General features: G+C 34.1%; 3 protein-coding genes across 3 annotated transcripts; 2 read left to right on the top strand and 1 right to left on the bottom strand.

Moving 5' to 3' along the window:
• The first annotated feature begins 603 nt into the window (after positions 1–603).
• Positions 604–1,668, top strand: LOC115888340. Its single transcript, XM_030908045.1, has one exon. It carries the CDS (start codon positions 604–606, stop codon positions 1,666–1,668), a length of 1,065 nt encoding a protein of 354 aa, XP_030763905.1.
• An 8-nt stretch (positions 1,669–1,676) lies between these two features.
• On the top strand, positions 1,677–2,852 carry LOC115888338. The gene has a single exon (XM_030908043.1). It carries the CDS (start codon positions 1,677–1,679, stop codon positions 2,850–2,852), a length of 1,176 nt encoding a protein of 391 aa, XP_030763903.1.
• A 13,953-nt stretch (positions 2,853–16,805) lies between these two features.
• On the bottom strand, positions 16,806–21,168 carry LOC115888337 (52 kDa repressor of the inhibitor of the protein kinase-like). The gene is made up of 4 exons (XM_030908042.1): positions 20,428–21,168; positions 18,154–18,907; positions 17,469–18,093; positions 16,806–17,412 (listed from the first exon to the last, which is right to left on the bottom strand). The coding sequence occupies exons 1-4, from the start codon at positions 21,145–21,147 to the stop codon at positions 16,806–16,808; spliced, it is 2,706 nt and encodes a 901-aa protein (XP_030763902.1). The 5' UTR covers positions 21,148–21,168.
• Positions 21,169–21,368: the final 200 nt, after the last annotated feature.

The raw sequence follows: 21,368 nt of genomic DNA, 5'->3' as shown, positions 1-21,368 counted from the left end.
TTCTCTCAATAATATATGCTATTTACCACATCACGGTGTCATAAATGAAGGTAGTACTACTACAAAGCTACGTGTGTGGTGTTTGATGCTAGTTCAAAAACCTCTAGCAATTTTTTTCATTAAATGATGTATTGATGGTTGGGCCATGTATTCAAGATGATCTGTTTGATATCTTGATTAGATTTCGACAACATAGTGTAGTATTGACAGCAGATATTACAAAAATGTACCGACAGGTGAATGTTGATGTTCAGCAGCGTGACTTACAAAGAATATTGTGGCGCGCGGATTCTGATTCAGAGCTTGAACATTATAGACTAAACACATTAACGTATGGTACTGCACCTGCGGCCTTTTTAGCGACTAGATGCCTCGTGCAGATTGCCTTAGATATTGAAGATAGATTACCAGAGATAAGCAAGATAATAAGAAAACAGTTTTATGTAGATGACTTAATCTTAAGTGTAGAGTCAGTTGAAAAGGCTATAGAGATAGCAAAAATGCATTTATGAAGAACTTAGTAAATACGGGTTTCCATTACGAAAATGGTCTTCCAACTATAGAGAAGTACTGGATGGTCTTCCCTTTGAAAAAGCAGATAATATGGGGTATATTATAGCAGACAATGAATGCAATAAAACATTGGGAATATTTTGGAGAGCAAATTCTGATGCGTTGCAATATGTAGTGGAGAAACGATTTAGGAATTATGCTGATGTAACAAAGCGTGTGATATTGTCGATAACATCACAAATATTTGATCCGTTAGGCTTACTGAGTCCTGTCATCATAAGAACAAAGATTTTGCTACAAAGACTTTGGCAGTTGAAATTAGCTTGGGACGAAACAATTCCGATAGATTTGGCTACAACATGGAATGAATTTTATAAGCAATTTGCATGTCTTAATGAAATCAGGATTCCCAGGCAAATTGCAATATTAGATGCTGTTAGATTTGAGATTCATGGGTTTTCTGATGCCAGTGAGCAAGCTTATGGTGCCTGTTTGTATCTTCGTTCCATTAATGCAGCTGGTAACATTCTAGTACGTCTGATTTGTGCCAAGTCTCGTGTAGCTCCGATAAAGCAGATTAGTTTACCGCGTTTGGAACTATGCGGAGCTGTGATATTAGCTCGTTTAACAAAAAAGGTTATTGCTGCGTTAGATATAAGTCCTGATGATATATATTTGTGGACAGACTCTACAATTGTGCTGGGGTGGATTGCGGAACAGCCAAGTAGGTGGAAGGTTTTCGTGGCTAATAGAGTCGCAGAGATACAAGAACTCACTACAGGTTATTATTGGAAACACGTTGAATCTGCCGACAATCCAGCTGACATCATATCGAGAGGCACACAACCTATATTGCTTAAAAACTTAGATTTGTGGTGGTTAGGACCTCCATGGCTTAGAGATAATCTAGACAAATGGCCAAAAACTGAGCATAATATGTATACAAGTTCTATTCCTGAACAACGAAATGTTAAGTTTACTTTTACCAGCGTACTTATCGATTCTGAAATTTTTACACGGTATTCTTCATTATATAAATTAGTTCGGATTGTAGCATTATGCTTTAGATTTAGTAAAAACTCCAGGTGTACGGTAGGTAACAGGAATTTTGGTGACATATCAAATACAGAATTTGACGAAGCATTGTTGCTTTGATAAAGGTTATGCAAGCCCAAGAGTTCAAAGACGAAATACTAGCTATACATAGATCTAACGATTTACCAAAACAAAGTACGCTTAGGTCACTTGATCCCTTTATCGATGCATCGGGTATTTTGCGCGTGGGTGGGAGACTTCGCAATTCCAACGAAACGTACGATGTCAAATTTCCCATACTTTTACCTCAAAGACATCCATTGACTAGACTGATAGTATTAGATCAGCATCACAAACAATTACACGCAGGGCCACAACTAATTTTAGCCTCTTTACGACAGCGTTACTGGCCGATAAACGGAAGACGTGTGGTTCGAAGTATGTTAGCGAGATGCGTAACCTGCTTTCGAGTCAAGCCTGGCAGTATTAAGCAAAAAATGGCTGATCTGCCAGAAGACCGAGTAAGGTCTAGTAGACCTTTTCTAGTTTCAGGCGTCGATTTTGCAGGTCCGTTCAATCTAAAAGACGGTAAACTACGAAATCGCGCTATTATAAAGAGTTATATGTGCTTATTCGTATGCTTGTCGACCAAGGCAGTGCATATAGAGCTCGCAGGCGATTTAAGCAGTAGTTCATTTTTAAATTGTCTAAAAAGGTTTGTGTCAAGACGAGGTATATGTACTCGAATGTATTCCGACAATGCAACTAATTTTGTTGGGGCGAATAACGAGCTGAAAAAAGTAGAAAACTTTTTAAAATCCGTGGGACAAGATAAAGAATTTTATAAATTTTGTCAGCAATCCCACATTGACTGGCGGTATATTCCTCCTCGATCACCTCATCACGGAGGTCTCTGGGAATCCGCTATTAAATCAGCAAAACATCATATAGCGCGGGTTATAGGTAATACAATTTTAACTTTTGAAGACATGAGCACCGTGCTTACACAGATAGAGGCGGTTCTAAATTCCCGACCCCTAACCCCTCTATCCTCTAATCCAAATGACTTCCTTGCTCTTACGCCTGGTCATCAGAACTTGGAAGTGGGCACTATGGTCATTCTGAGGGAAGAAAACGCCGCACCGCTGAATTGGAAGCTTGGACGGATCGTCGAGCTTCACCCAGGACAGGATGGGTTAGTGCGAGTTGTTAGTGTGCGTACTAGTGCCGGAGTGATAAAGAGGTCGGTACAAAAGTTATGCGCTCTTCCAATCGAGGTCGACCCTTCTAAAACCATCTCATAGGCTTAGTGCGAACCAACAGAGGCTTAATTAATTATCTTATCATTGTTAGCCTCAATTTAGCTATATATATTTTTTATACAATATTTAAGATGTTTACATATCTAGTGTTAATTGATATGTTGTTTGTAAAACCATTAGTTGTAGTAGTTTATGTTTTGAAAGTTAATCTTTCAAGGCCGGCGGTTATGGTCGGATTTAAAAAATACGTGGCAACAGTGGCAACGTTGGAACAGCTGACGCGCGCACTATATTCTACGAGATAAAAAATCGACACCAGCCGCCGAGCTAAGCGTCCATGTTGAATGTACAAGTTCCTCAATTAGTAAATACAGTCCATATTTAGAAAGTTAGTTTTATTCATTATCATTAGTCAACAAGAGAAAATACCGGTGAAGTTCGTCACCAAATACGCCGTATACTGAGAATTCACCTGTAGACTTATCTGAAAATTTTGGAATAATGCGTCTCTTGTTTACGTCATTGTAGTCTATCCTCACACTAGTACTTAATTTTTAGCTTTCTCTTCGTATTCCTTTAGCTTTTGATCTGATCGGTATCGTATGTTATTCACAAAGTCTTTTAATGACACAATTAACTTGTTGCCTTCACAAATGTCTAAACCAGGCGTATTTTTTATTAACTAAATGAAATCTCTGCAAAAGTTCTTCCCAAAAGATAATCAAAATTGCAGTCTCGAGTTTCGCCATTTTATTGAATAAATTTCTGTGCCTCTTTTTCCGAAATCAACTTTCTCATCTCATTTCGCTGAAACTTTCGAAAATTTTTATAATGTCATCATAATTATTTTTAAGGCTTTGACAGCATCATAGTGGCAAAACCATCTGGTCTGGCTTAAACTTTTTAACGTGAATTTTAATTTTATTTCACGATTCAACAGTTTCCACCTATGGGTCTATTGTTTTTAGCGTGGTCTGGGGGCCCCTTGTAACCTCGGGGCCCTGGGCTGCAGCCCAAACAGCCCTTAGGTAGATCCGGCCCTGCTAGTACTGAATATTAAAATTAATTAATTATTTAGTTAATTAATTTAAATCATTTATCGAATATTCTATTGAATTATTATATTATATATTTGAATATAATCAATTTCTCTCTTCATATCCAACAAAAGGATGAAGCGAATTTACTTCTTCAAGTAAGTTATAAGATCTAAGAGCAAAATATAGAACACGTTTTTTAATACAAAAAAGGTCAAGATATAAAGTTATTTTATACGTAGACACATATTTCTATAGTATTTTTATTAATAAAATTAACAATGTTTTTCTTTCGAAAAGAGGTCTAAATTTTTTAACAAATTATAAAAGCTCAAACAGTCCCTTGTTTTTCGCCCCCTCTTATTTTTCCATTCTATGGTTATTAGGTTCAATTTAAATTTAAAAAGTTCGGCCAAGTTGATATTAAGCTGCTGCTAATGCAGCAAACTTTTTTTGAGACGTCATTTTAGAAAAACCGGTCTGCCTGAAAAATTAATTTGGTTGTGAACAAAAAAGTTTAATTTCCAAAGACGTGGGTGCATGATTTATTGCTTGGAAGTTTTTTTATTGAGATAAGAACAAAGAAGGAAAAATTAATTGGTTTTAGTGTATACGATTATACAAATACACTCACTGGCACAAATATATTAAATATTAAAATAATATATGAAATATTCCCCTGTGCGTCGCAATAGGTGGATATAGGTAGAGAGAGATGAACTGTCAAGACCCTTTGGTTGACCTTAATGAACATTATGCTGGTCCTTTGTACCGACAAATTTGTGGCATTGTGTGTTTGAGTAGGTCTCACATAAAGGAAGGCCATAAGGCCAAAAGGGATGGAACATGATTTGCCTTATACACGGTGGCTCAAGTTAATCCTAACTAATGAGATGTTTTAATATAATTAACAATTATTTTCACAAATATTTTCGAAAAAGGGATCCAACTTAGCTGTCGATAACAAATTAAGGCCATAGTATTTTTGCTTTGTGTTCAGTTTCATCTTACGTGTTTTGTTTGCGTGGTCTGGATTTTAACGTGTAAGACATAAGACAGTGATGTAGACAACTTAATGGAAAATCAAATATGTATTAAAAAGAGTCAAAAGATGGGTTGTTGCATTTCTTCTATGCGGTATTGCCGGATTTTGCATCAAAATTTCAAACCGCACAAGTTTATGAAAAATGTTGCATCTAGAGTTGGAACTTTATTTTTCACAATTAGTTACTCATTTTACTACATCTGTAATAAATTATATTTAGCTTAGGGTATATTATCTTCATTTCAGTAGTACACGAATCATCTACATTATAACATATTTTGTGCCTAAAAAGAGAGAAACTCGTGTTTCGAAAAAGAATCAACAATAAATGGAAACCTTGTTTCCAAAATGTTTCGTTTAAGCGCTAACTGTGTAGAAATTTTGAACTAATCACTTGTCAACAACGCTAATCAAAACTTCTGGTCAAAATAATTAAAATATTTTTATTTAGTTATTATAAGACAATTAAAACATAAAAACATGTATTACATTGTGGAAAAAAAGTGAAAAAGACTTTGCTGGTAACATTTCTCTTCGGTCTCCTGTTGGGTATGGGTAGTGGCTGTTATTACCATTTATTCCTAAAACAAATAATCTCTGTAATGTGTATAATAAATAATAATAAAATCGCATAAGAAAAATATCTGTATTTGTACCACAAGCAGCATTTGGACGTCGGGACAACGTTGTGTCACGCGACCAAACGTCGGAGCGCAACGTCGGCACAACCTCGGGCCAACCCTAGTCTGCACTAGTTTGGAGAATAATTTTTGGGTCGAAACGACGTTGGATACCTACGTTGTTTAGCAGCCTAATTTAATACAAACTGCAACGTTGTTTAAAATCCTAATTCACAAAAATACAAAAATATAATAATATGGCGTCTAAGTCGCGTTTTATCCTAAATTGGGATAATTATAGTAAAAATATTATTTTTATGATTTAGTTAGAGACATATGCCAGATGGCAGTAAAGGAAAACAAAACAAAAGTATTTAAGTGTGGGGGATGTTTGAAGATCATAATTATTGAAACACTTTAACCAACTCTGTCTCGTTATCCAAGGCAAAAAATTTAAACGCAAACAAATTTATTGATAAATGTATTGTTTCTGCTTTGAAAAATACTAATGGGCCTTAAAATTAAAGAAGTTTTAAAAAATTTCTTGATTTTTTTTTCAGTAAAATGAAAATAATTTATTTGCAGTCGAAAAAAATTGTTTCCGCGTGTTGTTTAGGGTCAAATATTTCAAATTAATGTATTCAAAAAGCAGGAATTGCTATTTTAGAAACGAAACATTTTCTTATTCAACAACATGGCGGCTTTCACTTTGCTGTTTTGGAGATTAAGATGGAGTAGTTCGAGTAGTCGCATACTGGACTAATAAAGTCGCAGTTCAGCCTTAACAGGTAGTATACTAGTCGCAAGATTGCTTAATTTAGTCATCCTAGACTTCAGCTTGTGCCGCCCTCTATATTCTAAATAAACGAGGGAGTGGATAAAGTATCGGTAATATGTCGATGGATATTTAAATTTAGTTTTATATGTGCCTTCCTTACGTCCCGTTTTAATTAGGTAAGTTTTTTTTTATAAAAACAAAAACAGCACTGAACTGTCTGACTCAGCAGAACAATGAAGTGAAAATTTAAGGTTTAAGGTTATGGTTCAATACAGTTGCAAAAAGGTTCTACCAATGACTCGACGCTCGACGTTCTACCAATGTAAAAAAAAGGAAATCTAAACAACGTTGGAATTAGTAAAATAGACGACGTTTGCGCAACGTTGGAATAGGTCCTGAAAGTGACGTCGGAAAACTCTTTATTGCCCAACATTGTAAGTACGTTGTCCGAATCACCTAAAGATCACTTAAGCAAAAAAGGTTACAACACAACGTTTATTCGACGTCGCAGAAGCTTTTACTTTGTTGTAGTATTAGTTCAACGTCGGCACAACATTACAACAACGTGTACATTTATTTTAATACCCAAGGTATGGAGCTAACTATTTTTTGTAACTAATCCAACGTTGTGTTTAGTAAACATGTGGTCGCAAGTCGTGAAAATGCTACTTGGGACCCACCATATGCCCTTCCTTCTGCTTTTTTAATTGTAGTACTATAAAAAGTTGAAGAATGCTTAAATGCAAAAACTGCAGAACAAAATCTGAACAATAAGGTAAGGTTATGTTCTCATATTTGATATAATATCAAATAAATTATGGAAACTTTTCAGGCACAAAATGGGAACGAAATCTGTAAGTTCGTTGTTATAGCTTATGCAGCAACAACAACAACTTCAGCAACACTTCAAACATCCAAACCAAACCATATTTTGGTAAAATGTTTCGAAACAAAAAGCGATTTATGTTACGAAACATATGTATCAAATATGTGACGAAACTGTTCCGATTTAGTGTCTAAAAATGCTACTTGGGCATAACCAGCTGATATAGAGAGAAACAAATAAGCAGGGTTGCCGGTTTTTTAAGTGCGGTAAATATAGTTAAAGATTTAAGATCATTAACTCACACTTTAAAATCAGATCACCGATTTTAGGATAGCAAGGTCTTTATAGATTCCATACCCCTCATTTTTTGGTCCACCCTGTATAGCTAATTCGGCCGGCTGCGTTCTCTCCACTCGAACGTTATCTCCAAAGCATCGAGCCGAGCGGAGCGCCTATCGCTCAGATCCATCTCTTTGCCAGCCAGATAGCGCGCATAGATGGAGATGTCAAACACATGAATTTCGGCATGGTCGTCGTTTCAAAATAATATGTCTGTCGCTTTATTAGTGGTATTATTTTGTCCGGATCACGTTTGTGTTGAACATAATTGTTATCGGTGGGTAGGCAGGTTAAATAGGAATATTTGGCCATTTGGTGATGTTCGTGTCCGGACAGAAAAATGCTGCTGACATTTGCATATGGCAGTTATGACACACGCATACCCTTTAAGTTAAACAACTATCTCAAAAAGTATGTTTTGATTGCTTTAGTTTCAAACTTTTTGTTTGTTCAAACATCGATCGTTTTTTGTTGTGATCAAATTTAAATGAAATGAAAAGCAAAACCTCTTGCAATAATGAACTATACTCTGTTTATTTTTCTCAGGTAAGATTTCGACAGACGATGACAGAAGAAAAGCAGATGACGTCCATACCAATCTATTTATTTTACTAAAAAAAGTTACTAAAATTTTTTAAGTTAACTATGGATGGGTTTAAATATAAATAATCCGGCATGCGGCGTCTCTTGTTGTTTTTAACCAGTTTTATTGGTTTATTTCAAAAATGACAGATCATTTTTCAATTTTATTGGTTTGACGGAACGATGGACGACAAACGGACGCCGATGCGTATGAACTCGCCTTTAGATTTTTTTGGCTTGTCAAAGTCTTGCCAAATTATAGGTTATAATTTTGTGTCAACTTATAGACCAGTAAACGTAGCCGAGTATTATATGTAAAGGTGGAAAAAATTAGTAACCAACCAAACCCCTCAAAAGTCCCATTCGGTCCCAGTGGGGGAAGTTTGAAAAAAATCGCTGCCATCTTGGATTTTTTCGTTTTTTTTCAAATATCTCCGTTTGCTTAACTTTTTTCGAAAAAACTAAAGATACATTTTTTATAGAGCATTAAATTTAGAATATTTTACCTTTAATCATTTTTTCTCTAAAATAAATAGTAATAAAGATAGAGCAATTTTTTACTGTACGTTATATAAATTTTCCATTTTTTTTTAAACCAATCAGCTATAACTTTTACGTTAACAGTATAGTGTTAATATAGATAAACAAAGTATAAATTTAAGCATTATAACAATTAAAAATAACGTTTAAATATTATTTATTAAATAAAATTATTGTTAAAAAAATTATTATTAAATTAAAGTTATTAAATGAAATCTGTTATGACGTCATCCAGAGCGTCATTTTCGTTCTCAACTAAAATACAAAAGTTTGTGCAACTGATTCCGTAGCACTAACCACACTTTGAAAAACATTTAAGACCCAGTTTTCTACAAGAGCAATTTTTAGAGCACTGTCTTTGCAATTGCAAAAAAAATAATTTGAGTAGGTCCGGAGGCGCCACATCTGTTGATTGAATAGGTGTCAGATTGTCTTTTTGATCCTTCTTCCATCCATATTGTAAAGGATCTTGTTACTAATCCATTCTTGAATCTAAAAAATACGACTTATAACATTTCCTATATTAGATATATCTTTACAGTTACCTGAAAGTATGTCCTGAGTAGATGGAGTTTTGCAGAATTCTCAGTTAAGGGTTTGTCTTAATGTAATCCTATTGTATAGAGTGTATTTCAGATGGTTAATATGTTTAACATAGCTTGGGCAGTGATATAGCTTTAAAAGATAATTTATCCTGACCGAAACAAGTAATCTTTGTTAGCATTTTTTTCTAAAAATACATTGAGGTATTGACAAAGATCGTCATCATTTTTCATTTTTGACTTTCAGTCAGGATTAAATTATCTTTCAAAGTTATATCACTGCCCAAGCTATAAAACATATTAACCATCTGAGATACACTCTATTTATACAATAGTATTACATCAAGACTAACTTTAATTTAGCTAACTTGCCTCCAACTGAGAACTCTGAAAACTCCGTTTACTCAGGACATACTTTCAGGTAACTGTAAAGATATATCTATTATAGGAAATGTTATAAGTTGTATATTTTAGATTCAAGAATGGATTGGGAACAAGTTATATTCTGTACAATATGGATGGAAGAAAGATCAAAAAGGCAATCTGACACCTATTCAATCAACAGAAGATGTGGCTCCCTCCTCCTGACCTACTAAAATTTTTTGCAATTGCAAAGAGAGTCAGTGCTTCAATAATAATTGCTCTTGTAGAAAACTGGGTCTTAAATGTTCTTCGACGGTGTGGTTAGTGCTACGGAATCAGTTGCACAAACTTTTGTATTTTAGTTGAGGACAAAAATGACGCTCAGGATGACGGCCATAGCAGATTTCATTTAATAACTTTTAATTAATAATAACTTTTTAACAATAATTTTATTTAATAAATAATATTTAAACGTTATTTTTAATTGTTTTAATGCTTAAATTTATACTTGGTTATCTATATTAACACTATACTGTTAACGCAAAAATTAAAGCTGATTGGTTTAAAAACCCTGGAAAATTTATAAAACGTATAGTAAAAAATTGCTTTATCTCTATTACTATTCATTTTAGAAATTTAATTCTCTACAAAAAAATATATCTTTAGTTTTTTCGAAAAAAGTTGTGCAAACGAAGATATTTGAAAAAAAAACGAAAAAATCCAAGATGGCGGCGGTTTTTTTTCAAACTTCCCCCACTGGGACCGAATGGGACTTTTGAGGGGTTAAATAGGAGATCATTATCTACACATTCCCGTTGAGATTGGTTGGTTAGTAATTTTTTCCACTTCAACCTCCAGATTGACTGGCCTATTATGTCAAATACCCTGCGTTTTGGAAGATGATGCATTTTGATTCGTGTTATTCGTGTGTGTGTTTCAAAAATCAAGGGAAAATTAACTGTAGGTCCAGAGCACAGTTTATAGATAATACTCGGTGCCCAGGCAGAAAGTCTTATAGTACACCAATAAAGTTACCATCAATAAAGTTTGTATACCATCTCGTCGTAGTGCATCTCGTATATGGTACAAAGGATCGTACTAAACAGATACTAGACAGATTTCTATCTGTTCAGATTTGTAACAGAACTGTAATTAAACGAATTGCCATCGTAAAACATTTAGATATATATGAATTTTTGCGTTTCGAGCTTAGTTCCTCTTCTCTTTCTCTCTTGTCATTTTTGATTTGCACCAAGGGCATAGAGAGATTAGTGATGTTGGCAGCGAATATTTCCAAACGAAATTTGCAGGAAATTTCAGAAATTTCCGAAATATTCGGTCCCAAAATTGCGAATATTCGCAAAAATCCGAATTTTGCAAGAAATTTCTTTTCAAAATTCAAGACATTGAGCAAAAATTTAACGAAAGTGTGTCAAGTATGCCTATTCTTAAATCAGAAGAAAATGAATGCTTCTCCGCATTACAAAGTAGAAAACGTATGGCTCTTAAACGAATGCATTTTGCCGGGAATCTCTGGACTACTGTTTCCTGGGAGAGCACCTTAACAATATCACTAACAAACATCCTCAGTTTGTCAATAATAAAGAAGCCATTTTTACAGATGTAACAAATTATTGCGCCAAATCGGGTTTACGGGCTCTCGACTACGTTTGGATGTAAGTTAAAAATGTAGACTGTCTAAGTTGGTGGCAAGCAATGTGTAAAAATACTCAGTTGAAATATTTAGCTGTTGCTCTGCCGTCTTTACCAACGTCATCTGCAGTCACAGAGAGAAGTTTCAGTACTTACAGTTTTATCCTAATCTATCTAAAAAAAAGGATTCGCTTAACTGCACAAAGAACCGGCAAAATAATGTTTGTAGCTCATAACAATAAATTATTACTACAAAAACAAAAAGTGGATATGGAGCATGATGTTCAACAACATGAAACTCCTCCAGAACCACTAGAACCCGTAGAGGTAGAGGTCCATCCTTCAGAATCAGAACCAGATGATACATCAAATATATCTGATTTGGAAATAGAAACTGACGAAGACAGTACTACTACTACTATAATACCCTATGAAGATGGGACCAGCTCGGCGCCTGAAAGTATTCCAGAATAGAATAATTCAGTTATTTGTGTTTTACGTTTTTTTAGATTTTTATTTCGTGCTTTTTTGTTTTTTTTTAAGTTCATAGTCATAGTTCATGATTTATGTACACAGTACAAATGTTACGAAATGATTTTTGTTATGTGTTATGTTAATGACTTTGTGAGTTATGTATTGTTTATTAAAAATATAACAACTAATATTATGTTTATTGTTTTTTTTTCACTTACATGTTGGTATCAAATGTCTATCTAATTTAATCCTTTATTGTATCAAACAAAAAATATGTAAAATTGTAAAATTTCCTAATATTTTATTATATAATTTCCTAAGGTAGTTTAAGATTTTGCTTTTTGGGTCAAAACAAACCTATGTATATGGTTAGTCTATCTTTTCTACATGTCTATGGTATCGACTAATTTGCATTTCGGTAGCTAGATAACAGAGGATGACAACACGACATACCGGCGAAGACCGCATCAAGATAAAAAAAAACTCAGAGGTGGATGCTTGCTCCTCTTAAAAAATAATTGGTTCATTCGGTCCCGAAAATCCATCACGCGCCAAATGCTGAGGAACCGCAGCAGTCTAGATTAATTGACGTTTCAATAACGACTTTTTAAAATGTCAATAAAGACGAGGGACGCTTCTGGCTGTCCCTTGTTTGTTCTAGTCTATCTAATGATTCTATCTTTCTTTGTTGGATTGTTTTAGTCTTTACGGTCGATTTCTTTTGTTTTTTTTATGTTATTTTTGACGCAGATATTAATTAACTGTCAAGCGAACTGAAGAATGTAGTAAATGATTTGGTTTGTTAGAAAATATTTAGTTAAATTATTTTTTTTTTAATTAGGACATATTGACTAAAAAAGAGGGTGTATCAACAAAATTTTCGATTTATTTTCTCAAATTAGTGAAGATCTCTTAGAGATACATCATTGAACGGTCTGTGTTAGTGTGGATTCTACGTAAAATTAACTATCGGTAAGGGTATTTTAGTTGCAATTTGAGACATTTCAATTTTGGACAAAATTTGCTTGGTCTTCCTTTTGAACATTTTTTTTTAATTTTTAAAAGATGGATTTTGCTTATTTTACAATATGTTATAGACCTTAACTCGTACTTTACAAAACAGTTTCGTTTTAGAGATTTAAACTTTTTTCCTGAGATATTTGTGGAAAATATCGAATTGTTTCGTTTATTTTCTCAAATTACTCAAGATCTGTTAGAATTGAGATATTCAACAGTTTGTGTTTGTGGATTATACGTAAATTTAACTATTGGTAAAGATATTTTAGTTGCAATCTGAAGCATTTCCATTTTTGGCAAACTATGCTTGGTTCACCCTTTCACGAGCATTTTTGGATTATATACAGGGTGTCAAAATAAATAGTGTTCGGTGGGTGACTCCACAGATAAAAATAAAACAAAAAGTTCCTATGAACATATGCCCTAAAATGCTGTTCGAAGAAATTACAGCCGTTTAAAGGTTAAATGAAAATAATATACTTATTTTGTTTATTTTTAAGACGATTGGTAAAGTGTTTTTCTTAAAATTTGGTACTGTTACACTTTTTAATGCCAAAGGGAATGGCGATAGTGTTAAATTACCATAACAGCCCTGAAAGGGTACTTTCCGTTAGGGTAGAGAAAGTACAACTGGTGGTACTTCTTTTATCCTTATAGATACAGTAATTGCAATAAATGGAAATTAAAGCTAAGATTTTTTTATTTAAAAAAGGTTCTCTTCGTTTAGTTCGAAACAGTGAACTGTTTTCAAAATATTTGCGTTTAAAGGTTCCGATGCATCGATTTTAACAATAGTGAAATCTGGAAATGTTCTTAAAAATAACCAAAATATATTATTTTTATTAAACCTTTCCAGGGCTTTAACTTCTTCAGGAAGCATTTTAGGGCACATAATATATGTTCATAGAAACTTTTTGTTTTATTTTTATCTGTACACAAGATTATGAAAGATGAAAGACTAACTAGGGTGTCATTAATGTTTTTTTTAATGAATTTTTTTCAGTGCAGCTGATTTGACTTAAAGAAAGATTAAATTATTACGTAAACTACTGCCTGGCTATAAGAAAGATGCTTTCTGGCGATAGTGCCGTCGATTCTGGTGTAAATTAAAAAATTTCGCTTCCTTCATCGATTGTTGCCGATAGAAAAGATGAGAGAGCAGCGAAAAAATTCCGAAGCATTAGCGACTTAACAAGGAGAACGTACTTATGACTATTTATACCTTCTAATCGGGTGAAATATCTTCTTCGCGTTGAATTCATGTACGTACCCGGTGCTTATTGCTTGAGAGTAGTAAAAGAACAAGCTGGGTAGTTGTCAACCTTATAGTAAACAATTTTAATTATATAAAGTCTTGTAAAATGTGTAAATCTATACTAATGTATAAAATCCTTAAGTGACTCACTGATTAATCACGATACTGCTCAAACTAGGGTGTAGAGGTTCGATAAGAAGGGATTTTTCGAAATTCCAGGTCCAAGGGGGTGAAACCACCTCTCAAATATTACAATATTTTTTATTTAAAAAAAGGTCCAGTTCCCGAAAAAACGCTTAAACGCGTATATTTTATTATGTGTTTTACATATTTTAAGATTTTTTAAAAATGTATACAGGGTGTTTCGACAAATTTGGTCATTGATTAATCACGATCCTGCTTAAAGCGCTTGATGTAAAAAGCTGATTTTTGGAAAACGGACTGACTTTAGGGTGTAGAGGTTCGATAAGAAAGGATTTTTCGAAACTCGAATTCTAAGGGGGTGAAACCACCCCTCAAATATTAGAATATTTTTTATTTAAAAACCGGTGAGTTTTTCGGAACAACTCTTAAACACGTATATTTTATTTTGTTGTTTTACATATTTTAAGATTTTTTAAAAAATTATACAGGGTGTATCATAAAATATGACCATTGAGTAATCACGATTCCGCTTAAACTGCTTGACGTTTAAAGCTGATTTTTGTCAAACGGATTGACTGTGGGGTGTAGAGGTTCGATAAGGAGGGGTTTCTCGAATCTCAAATTCCAAGAGGGTAAAAACGCCTCTCAAATATTACAATATTTGTTATTTAAAAAACGGTTAGTCTTTCGGGAAAACGCTTGGACACGCATAATATATTTTGTTTTTTTTACATATTTTGAAATTTTTTAAAAAATCATACAGGGTGTTCCAAAAAGTTGGGTAATTGATTAACCACGATTCTACTTAAACTGTTTGACGTAAAAGCTTATTTCTAGCAAACGGATTTTTCGAAAGTCAAATTCCAACGAGATGAAACTACCCCTCAGATATTACCAAGTTATATAATAATAACGCCATATTGTTTTTTCTCATGCTGACATAAATGTGAGAAAATTTTATCCAGTTTGTATGTTAATGGAAATTTTGCTTTGCTTTTATCATCACCATTACAAATGATTAATCTGACGCGAACGAAGTCGCGGGTACACGCTAGCTAGAGCAAAAGCTTTGCAATAATGGACAAATTTATAATTTAAAAGTAGCGTCTTATTTGAATCAAGAATAATTTAATGATAATATAGCATCCCTGCGTATCCTATTACTCTGAGTTTACTTCTCGTATTCGGACTATCTGCGGGTCCCATCAGAAAGTAAAGGTGTCTGCGAGCGAGACTCGCCTATGAGCGACCGAGAGAGGACGATACTTTTGTCAAAAATCGAAATGATTTAGATTGTGTATTGGTACTATTACCGGGGAAACGGTTAATTGGATTTATTTTTATCGATCTATCGGTGTATGTAGCGCTTTTTTCCTTCTCTTTCTCTTTGGTAAGCGTGACGCTTGGTTGGTCGGATGGTTCGGGAGTCTTGAGCGGAATAGACAAGAAAAAACGTTTGATAGGATGGTCGCTCATCGACAGTGGCGGTCTCAGCAATTGTCAAAGGGGGGGGCTAAGGACTATTTTTTTTAAACGTTTATGTACAAAATAGCAAATAATATATTTTGTATTAATAATTTACTGAAACAAGTTGAACCAAAGTTTCATAATACTTATTTATACAAGATACAAAACATAATATATATTTATATTATTAAATATTTTTCTTTATTAGTCAGTACTTGACCAATCTTTTAATTGCATACGCCTTGGCTTCATCGAAGCAAATTTGTTAATGACTTTCTCATGATCAATATCGACCTCTTTATGAACATTCAACAAAGCCAAGCTGCAAAACTTTCGTTCATAATGTTCCCAGTGTTACTAGGGGGTTTCCCCACAGCTTCACCGGTGGTGTTTTTATGATTGTTTGATCTCATAGTGTTCCCACGAGTAGCTAGGGTTAGTCAGTCCACTTCTACAGAGCCCCGCATGTAGAAGTAAGAGGTAAATACAATGGGGTGCCCCCTGGTGCTCCAAGGTTGAGACCAGTAGAGGCTAGTCTCTATCTAGCCACGCATCCCTTTGACCTGGTCCCACCATCGTAGGATTTAGTTTTTTTAGTGAGGTTGTCTCCTCTTGGTCCGGGCGGTTAAGCCAAGACCCCCCCCCACACCCTCTACCCGCGAGACTTGACCACAGACAGTAGAAGGTGCCTGGTTAAATGTCTTGGTGCAATTCCCTGGCCACGACACTACAGCCAGAGACAAGACAATGAGTGAGATGCTTCTTAGACCAAGCCAAAATGCTAAAGGTGATTCCCCTCAGCACCCGACCAGGAACTTCCCCACCAACGACAAGGTCTTGCATCTCCTAGGGAAAGTTGTACAGTGATAAAAAAATTGTCTAAACAAGGCCGAAGGGGCAGATATAATAAAGCAATAAAATGTAAAAAAGGTCGGGTAACACCTTTGTTTATTTGTTGAGCAAAATTCCTTTAGAATATCGTATATAATGACCAGAAATGACGCAATTTTTATTTTTTATTTTAAGATAAAAAAAAATCTCACTTTCTGGCATATAATAAAATTTCAAATGCAACGTTTATATTCAAATTTGTTATGATCTACAATAGTTAGGTAGTCATTCAGTGGCGGTCTCAGCAATTGTCAAAGGGGGGGGCTAAGGACTATTTTTTTTAAATGTTTATGTACAAAATAGCAAATAATATATTTTGTATTAATAATTTACTGAAACAAGTTGAACCAAAGTTTCATAATACTTATTTATACAAAATACAAAACATAATATATATTTATATTATTAAATATTTTTCTTTATTAGTCAGTACTTGACCAATCTTTTAATTGCATACGCCTTGGCTTCATCGAAGCAAATTTGTTAATGACTTTCTCATGATCAATATCGACCTCTTTATGAACATTCAACAAAGCCAAGCCGCAAAATCTTTCATTCAACATAGTTGAACGTAGATATGTTTTAAGGCGTTTGCTTGTTGAAAAACTTCTCTCAGGTGTTGCAGTTGTGACAGGAAGAGTGGCAAAGATGTTTAACAGGATCCTGATTAGTGGAAAAAAATCGGTGCAATACATTAAGGCTTCCACTGCTGCAGAAGGACGAATAACAGTTGTTTCATCATCCCATCTTTTATGCCACATTGTTATTTCAGCATGAAGCTGATTTTCACTAACGTTTAGATCCGATTGATAGAACATGGCTGCTTTTACAATTTCCCCTATATTATATTTGGAAGATTTTGCAGGAATTAATCCTTCTAACGGAATTACTTCTGCCAATCTATCATTAAACCTTGATTTGAGCTCTTCAATGAAATGGTCTAAAAATGGAATAAATATAGACTTACGAAAGTACTCATTGGTAGTGGATGCTTCCACGTTATTCCTTTGGGTTTGTCTTCCACATAATCTAAAAGCAAATTAAAGACGAATGGTGAATGTGACATGTAGGTAGCATCATTTTACCTTGGAATTTTAATTTCTACTCCAAGACGTTCCGACGAGTTTTCAAGATCAACAAATATTTTGTTGAATATGTCTTCTGAGGTAGATCTTAAATCCTTAAATGTGTTTATTAAAGTCGTCACATTATCCAAAGCTGCAGAAATATCTAAGTCCTTGGTCTGAAGAACAGTACTTAATGTTACTGAATATTCGAATAAATAAGCAGTGACCCATAGGGAAACCAAAAAATCGCTTCTTTTTATAGACGAACCATAGCACATTGCATTTCGCGAAGTTTCGTTATCTTTATCGTTTTCCAATTGTTGTAAGGCTATGACAATAACAGGCAATAAATCTTTGAAGGTGATTAATGTGTCATGCCTTTCAACCCATCGTGTTGCACAGAGTGATTTCAGTTTTCTTCTCTTAGTTTCTGAGATGGCCTCTTGTTCATCAATTATCTCATTCATCATATTAACTCGTTTTGCAGAACCACTTAAAAATGTAGAAACACTTGCTACAATTCCCATCGCATTTTTAATTGCACTCAAATCGCATGATTTGGAAACAGCTAAATTAAGCGAGTGATTAAAACAATGAGTGTATAAGGCCAGTGGTTGCTCTTTCCGGATTAGTGCTTGGACACCTAAACAATGATATAATATCTATAATACTCACTTTATATGTATAATTTTTTAAGTTATACCTTTAAAACTTCCGGACATATTCGCAGCTCCGTCATAACCTTGACCTCGAAGATTTTCCAGACTCAGTCCCATATTTGTTAGTTCCTGTAATAATGTGTCCGTAATGGCTTTAGCTGTGGTTGACTTCATTTCCACAAAACCTAAGAATTCCTCACGAATAATGAAAGCCTGCAAATCCACATATCTTACGCAAATTGTTAACTGTTCTTTTTTAGAACAATCTGTGGTTTCGTCTAATAAAACTGTGAAACAATAAGCTTTTTTGATCCTTTCCACAATAACACTTCGCACTTCTTCTCCGATGGAACTTATTAAATCATTCTGAATTTTTCCACTTATCATCATGCTGTTGTTCCCACACTTTTGAAAATGTTGCATTAGAGTAGTGTCTCCAGAATCAATTCTAAAAGCAAGTAGAGCTCTAAATACGCCTTGGTTGCCAGATAGTATGTTTTTATTGTCTTCAGAATCTAAGCTTCCACCTTCTCGGTGCCCCCTTAGCGGGAGATTATTCCTTCCACAAAAAATTATTGTTTTAATAATTGGAATGAGTCTCTCTCTGTTTCTTTTAATAACACTATCTACTTCCTTATCCAGCATCATGCAAACATCCTTACTGGATTCATAATTTTTTATAAAATCTCCAGCACGCTCCAGGCTTTTTAGATGGTATTGTTTTTTGGCGTGTTCCTCAAATATTTTAATAGCGTCTTTGTATTTCTGTAATGGCTCTCGGACCAAAACCTTGAGAGTCTGAAATTTTAAATAGGTAGGTATGCTATAGATAAACAATGTAAATATTTTCTCATTGCATGGTCCACACATTGTTAATAAATCAAGCAAATGCAGATAAATTTATTTTATTTTTTATTCAATAACCGTTCGTCGGAAAGAAAAATGCTAAGAGGCCTTTTTTGTTATATAACAAAAAATATTGTTATAAAAAATATATAAGCGTTTTATTTTGGGAAAATCAGTGGCGTACCGTTTTTTCATCTAATGAAATTACGGTATTTTTCACTTTCAACACCCTGTAAACGAAGCATTTTCGGACGTGTGTTCATATGAACTTTTTTTCATAAAATTGGCTCAAGAATACGCCCTTGAATTTTTTGCACTTATTTAGGAAACACCCTGTACATGGTGGCGCCTCTCATACGCCGCGGAAGCTCCAAGAAGAACGGTAGTTTTTATCGAAATGAAATGTTGGCAGCATATGTAGATTAACTGGAAGCATTTTATAAAAATATATAGAATTATACAAGGTGTCCCCAAAAAAAGTTACACATCAAAGTTGTGTTTTTTTTAATGGAACACCCTATATGTATATTAATTGATTTTCGGATTCTAGGAAAAAATAAAGGTAAGTTTTATTAAAGAAGCATATACCTAAAATTTAAGAATTTTAACATGTTTTACAGTTTGTGAAAATGTAGAGTAAATTTTAACTTGCAATAACAGCTACCTAAATTTTAGTTGACTTTATATAGCCTGATATTTAATTACAGTAACCATTGTATGTTAAACCAAATTGAAATTTGATCCGAAAAGTTATACAGGGTGAGACAAAATTAATATGAAACATTAGTCACTTTTAAAAGCAAGTTACTTCTTTATTTTAAATAGAACACCCAGTATATTATTCCAGTGTTCAATGGGGAATTTATATAATATCTTCAAAATATTATTAAAGTTGCCTACCTCTCAGACAAAGATTTTCCTAAATATTTTCATTTTTATAATTTTGCGTCAGTAGATCGAGTATTTTGCGTCAGTAAAATAATGAATTTAACTACATATTAGGCTATACCGGGTAAATTCCAATTTAGGTGGCTTTTACTGTAATTTAAAAATTGTTCTTTATTTCTAAAAAATGTCAAATATGTCAAAAACCTTACATTTTAGTCATATACTTCCCTTATAAAACTCACCTATATTTTTCTCCCAGAATCCGAAAATCAATTAATATATAGGGTGTTCCATTACAAAAAACACAACTTTGATATGTAACTTTTTTGGGGACACCCTGTAGAACTCTCTATATTTTTAAAAAGTGCTCTGAATTTACTTACATATGCTAACAAAATTTCATTTCAATACAAACTGTAGTTCTCCTTGGAGCCTCCACGGCGTATGAGAGGCGCCATCCAATATAGGTACTACTCGTTAAGCAAAAATAAAATAACTGTACTGTAAAAATATAAGTACATATTATTGTATAGAAAAGTACAGGAATTTTTCTGGCAAAATAAAAAAGCTTTCTACATTCCTACCTGAAAACCCACTCCAGCTCCAGAAGGTGCAAAAAGTACACATAATCTACAAAAGACACCTTCTTTTAATTTACTATATGATAAGTAATTGAATTTGCTCAACCAGTCGATATTGAATCTTCGATTTTGTTTTTTTTCCTTTCTCATTGGGAACTGATAATTATTTGTTGGTCTCCATGCACTTTTTAGAAGCTTATATCGCATGCTACGATCCAAATTAATATCTGTTTCTACCGCGTATCCAATATCTAAATCACTAATAAGACCTAGACCGACAACATCTGAATCATAGTTTTGCTCGCTTACCACAGGCACAGCCCTAATTTTACTTAATTCGGGGTCTTGTTTTTTTGATATTTCAACAGTACTAGAACTACTAGAGTAACAACAACTGAAACTGAGACCTTCACTGGAACTAGAATTATTATCAACCGTTACAGTCTTTTTAAAGAAATTTCGGATATCTTCGTGGCCGTAGCTCCTTTTCATTTTCAATCCAGTTTGTTTTAATATTACAAGAATTTTTGAACTATGAATGAAAACAAACAGAGGAAAGAAGCCCGCTTTTAACTTAACACACCAAAAATAATCGGTACTCGGTACTACATTCGGCGATTCAACGGTAATCACAATTTCACAATCGGCAAATTCAAACATAACCACATTTCGAAGAACTTCACGAACACTCCGAGCAGCCGCGCTGAAATAGGGATGTTCCATGTGAATCGATTCCTAATAAATCGATTTTTGCAATGTTTAGGGTTTTAATTCGTAATACATAATCCTTGTAATACTAGCATTTTTGACTGGGCTTATGGGGGGGGCTTGAGCCCCCAAAGCCCCCCCCCTTGGGACCGCCACTGCTCATCGATGTCTAAATTGGACGCGTTCCCTTCGAGTTTATCCGTAATCTCGAAAGATGGGAAGGTGGATCGCTTGAC

This window comes from Sitophilus oryzae, unplaced genomic scaffold, assembly GCF_002938485.1.
Source record: "Sitophilus oryzae breed Bouriz unplaced genomic scaffold, Soryzae_2.0 scaffold_732_pilon_pilon, whole genome shotgun sequence".
In the NCBI taxonomy this organism is placed as follows: Eukaryota; Metazoa; Arthropoda; class Insecta; order Coleoptera; family Curculionidae; genus Sitophilus; species Sitophilus oryzae.
The sequence above is the reverse complement of the archived record's forward strand: the minus strand, read 5'-3'. Positions and strand labels throughout refer to the sequence as shown.

Coding starts and splice junctions, on each gene's coding strand:
- LOC115888340 (XM_030908045.1), top strand. CDS start 604: ATGGGGTATATTATAGCAGACAATGAATGCAATAAAACATTGGGAATA.
- LOC115888338 (XM_030908043.1), top strand. CDS start 1,677: ATGCAAGCCCAAGAGTTCAAAGACGAAATACTAGCTATACATAGATCT.
- LOC115888337 (XM_030908042.1), bottom strand. CDS start 21,147: ATGGAACATCCCTATTTCAGCGCGGCTGCTCGGAGTGTTCGTGAAGTT. Junction 18,908..20,427: donor GAGCTGGAGTGGGTTTTCAG/GTAGGAATGTAG, acceptor TTAAAATTTCAG/ACTCTCAAGGTTTTGGTCCG. Junction 18,094..18,153: donor TATGTCCGGAAGTTTTAAAG/GTATAACTTAAA, acceptor ATCATTGTTTAG/GTGTCCAAGCACTAATCCGG.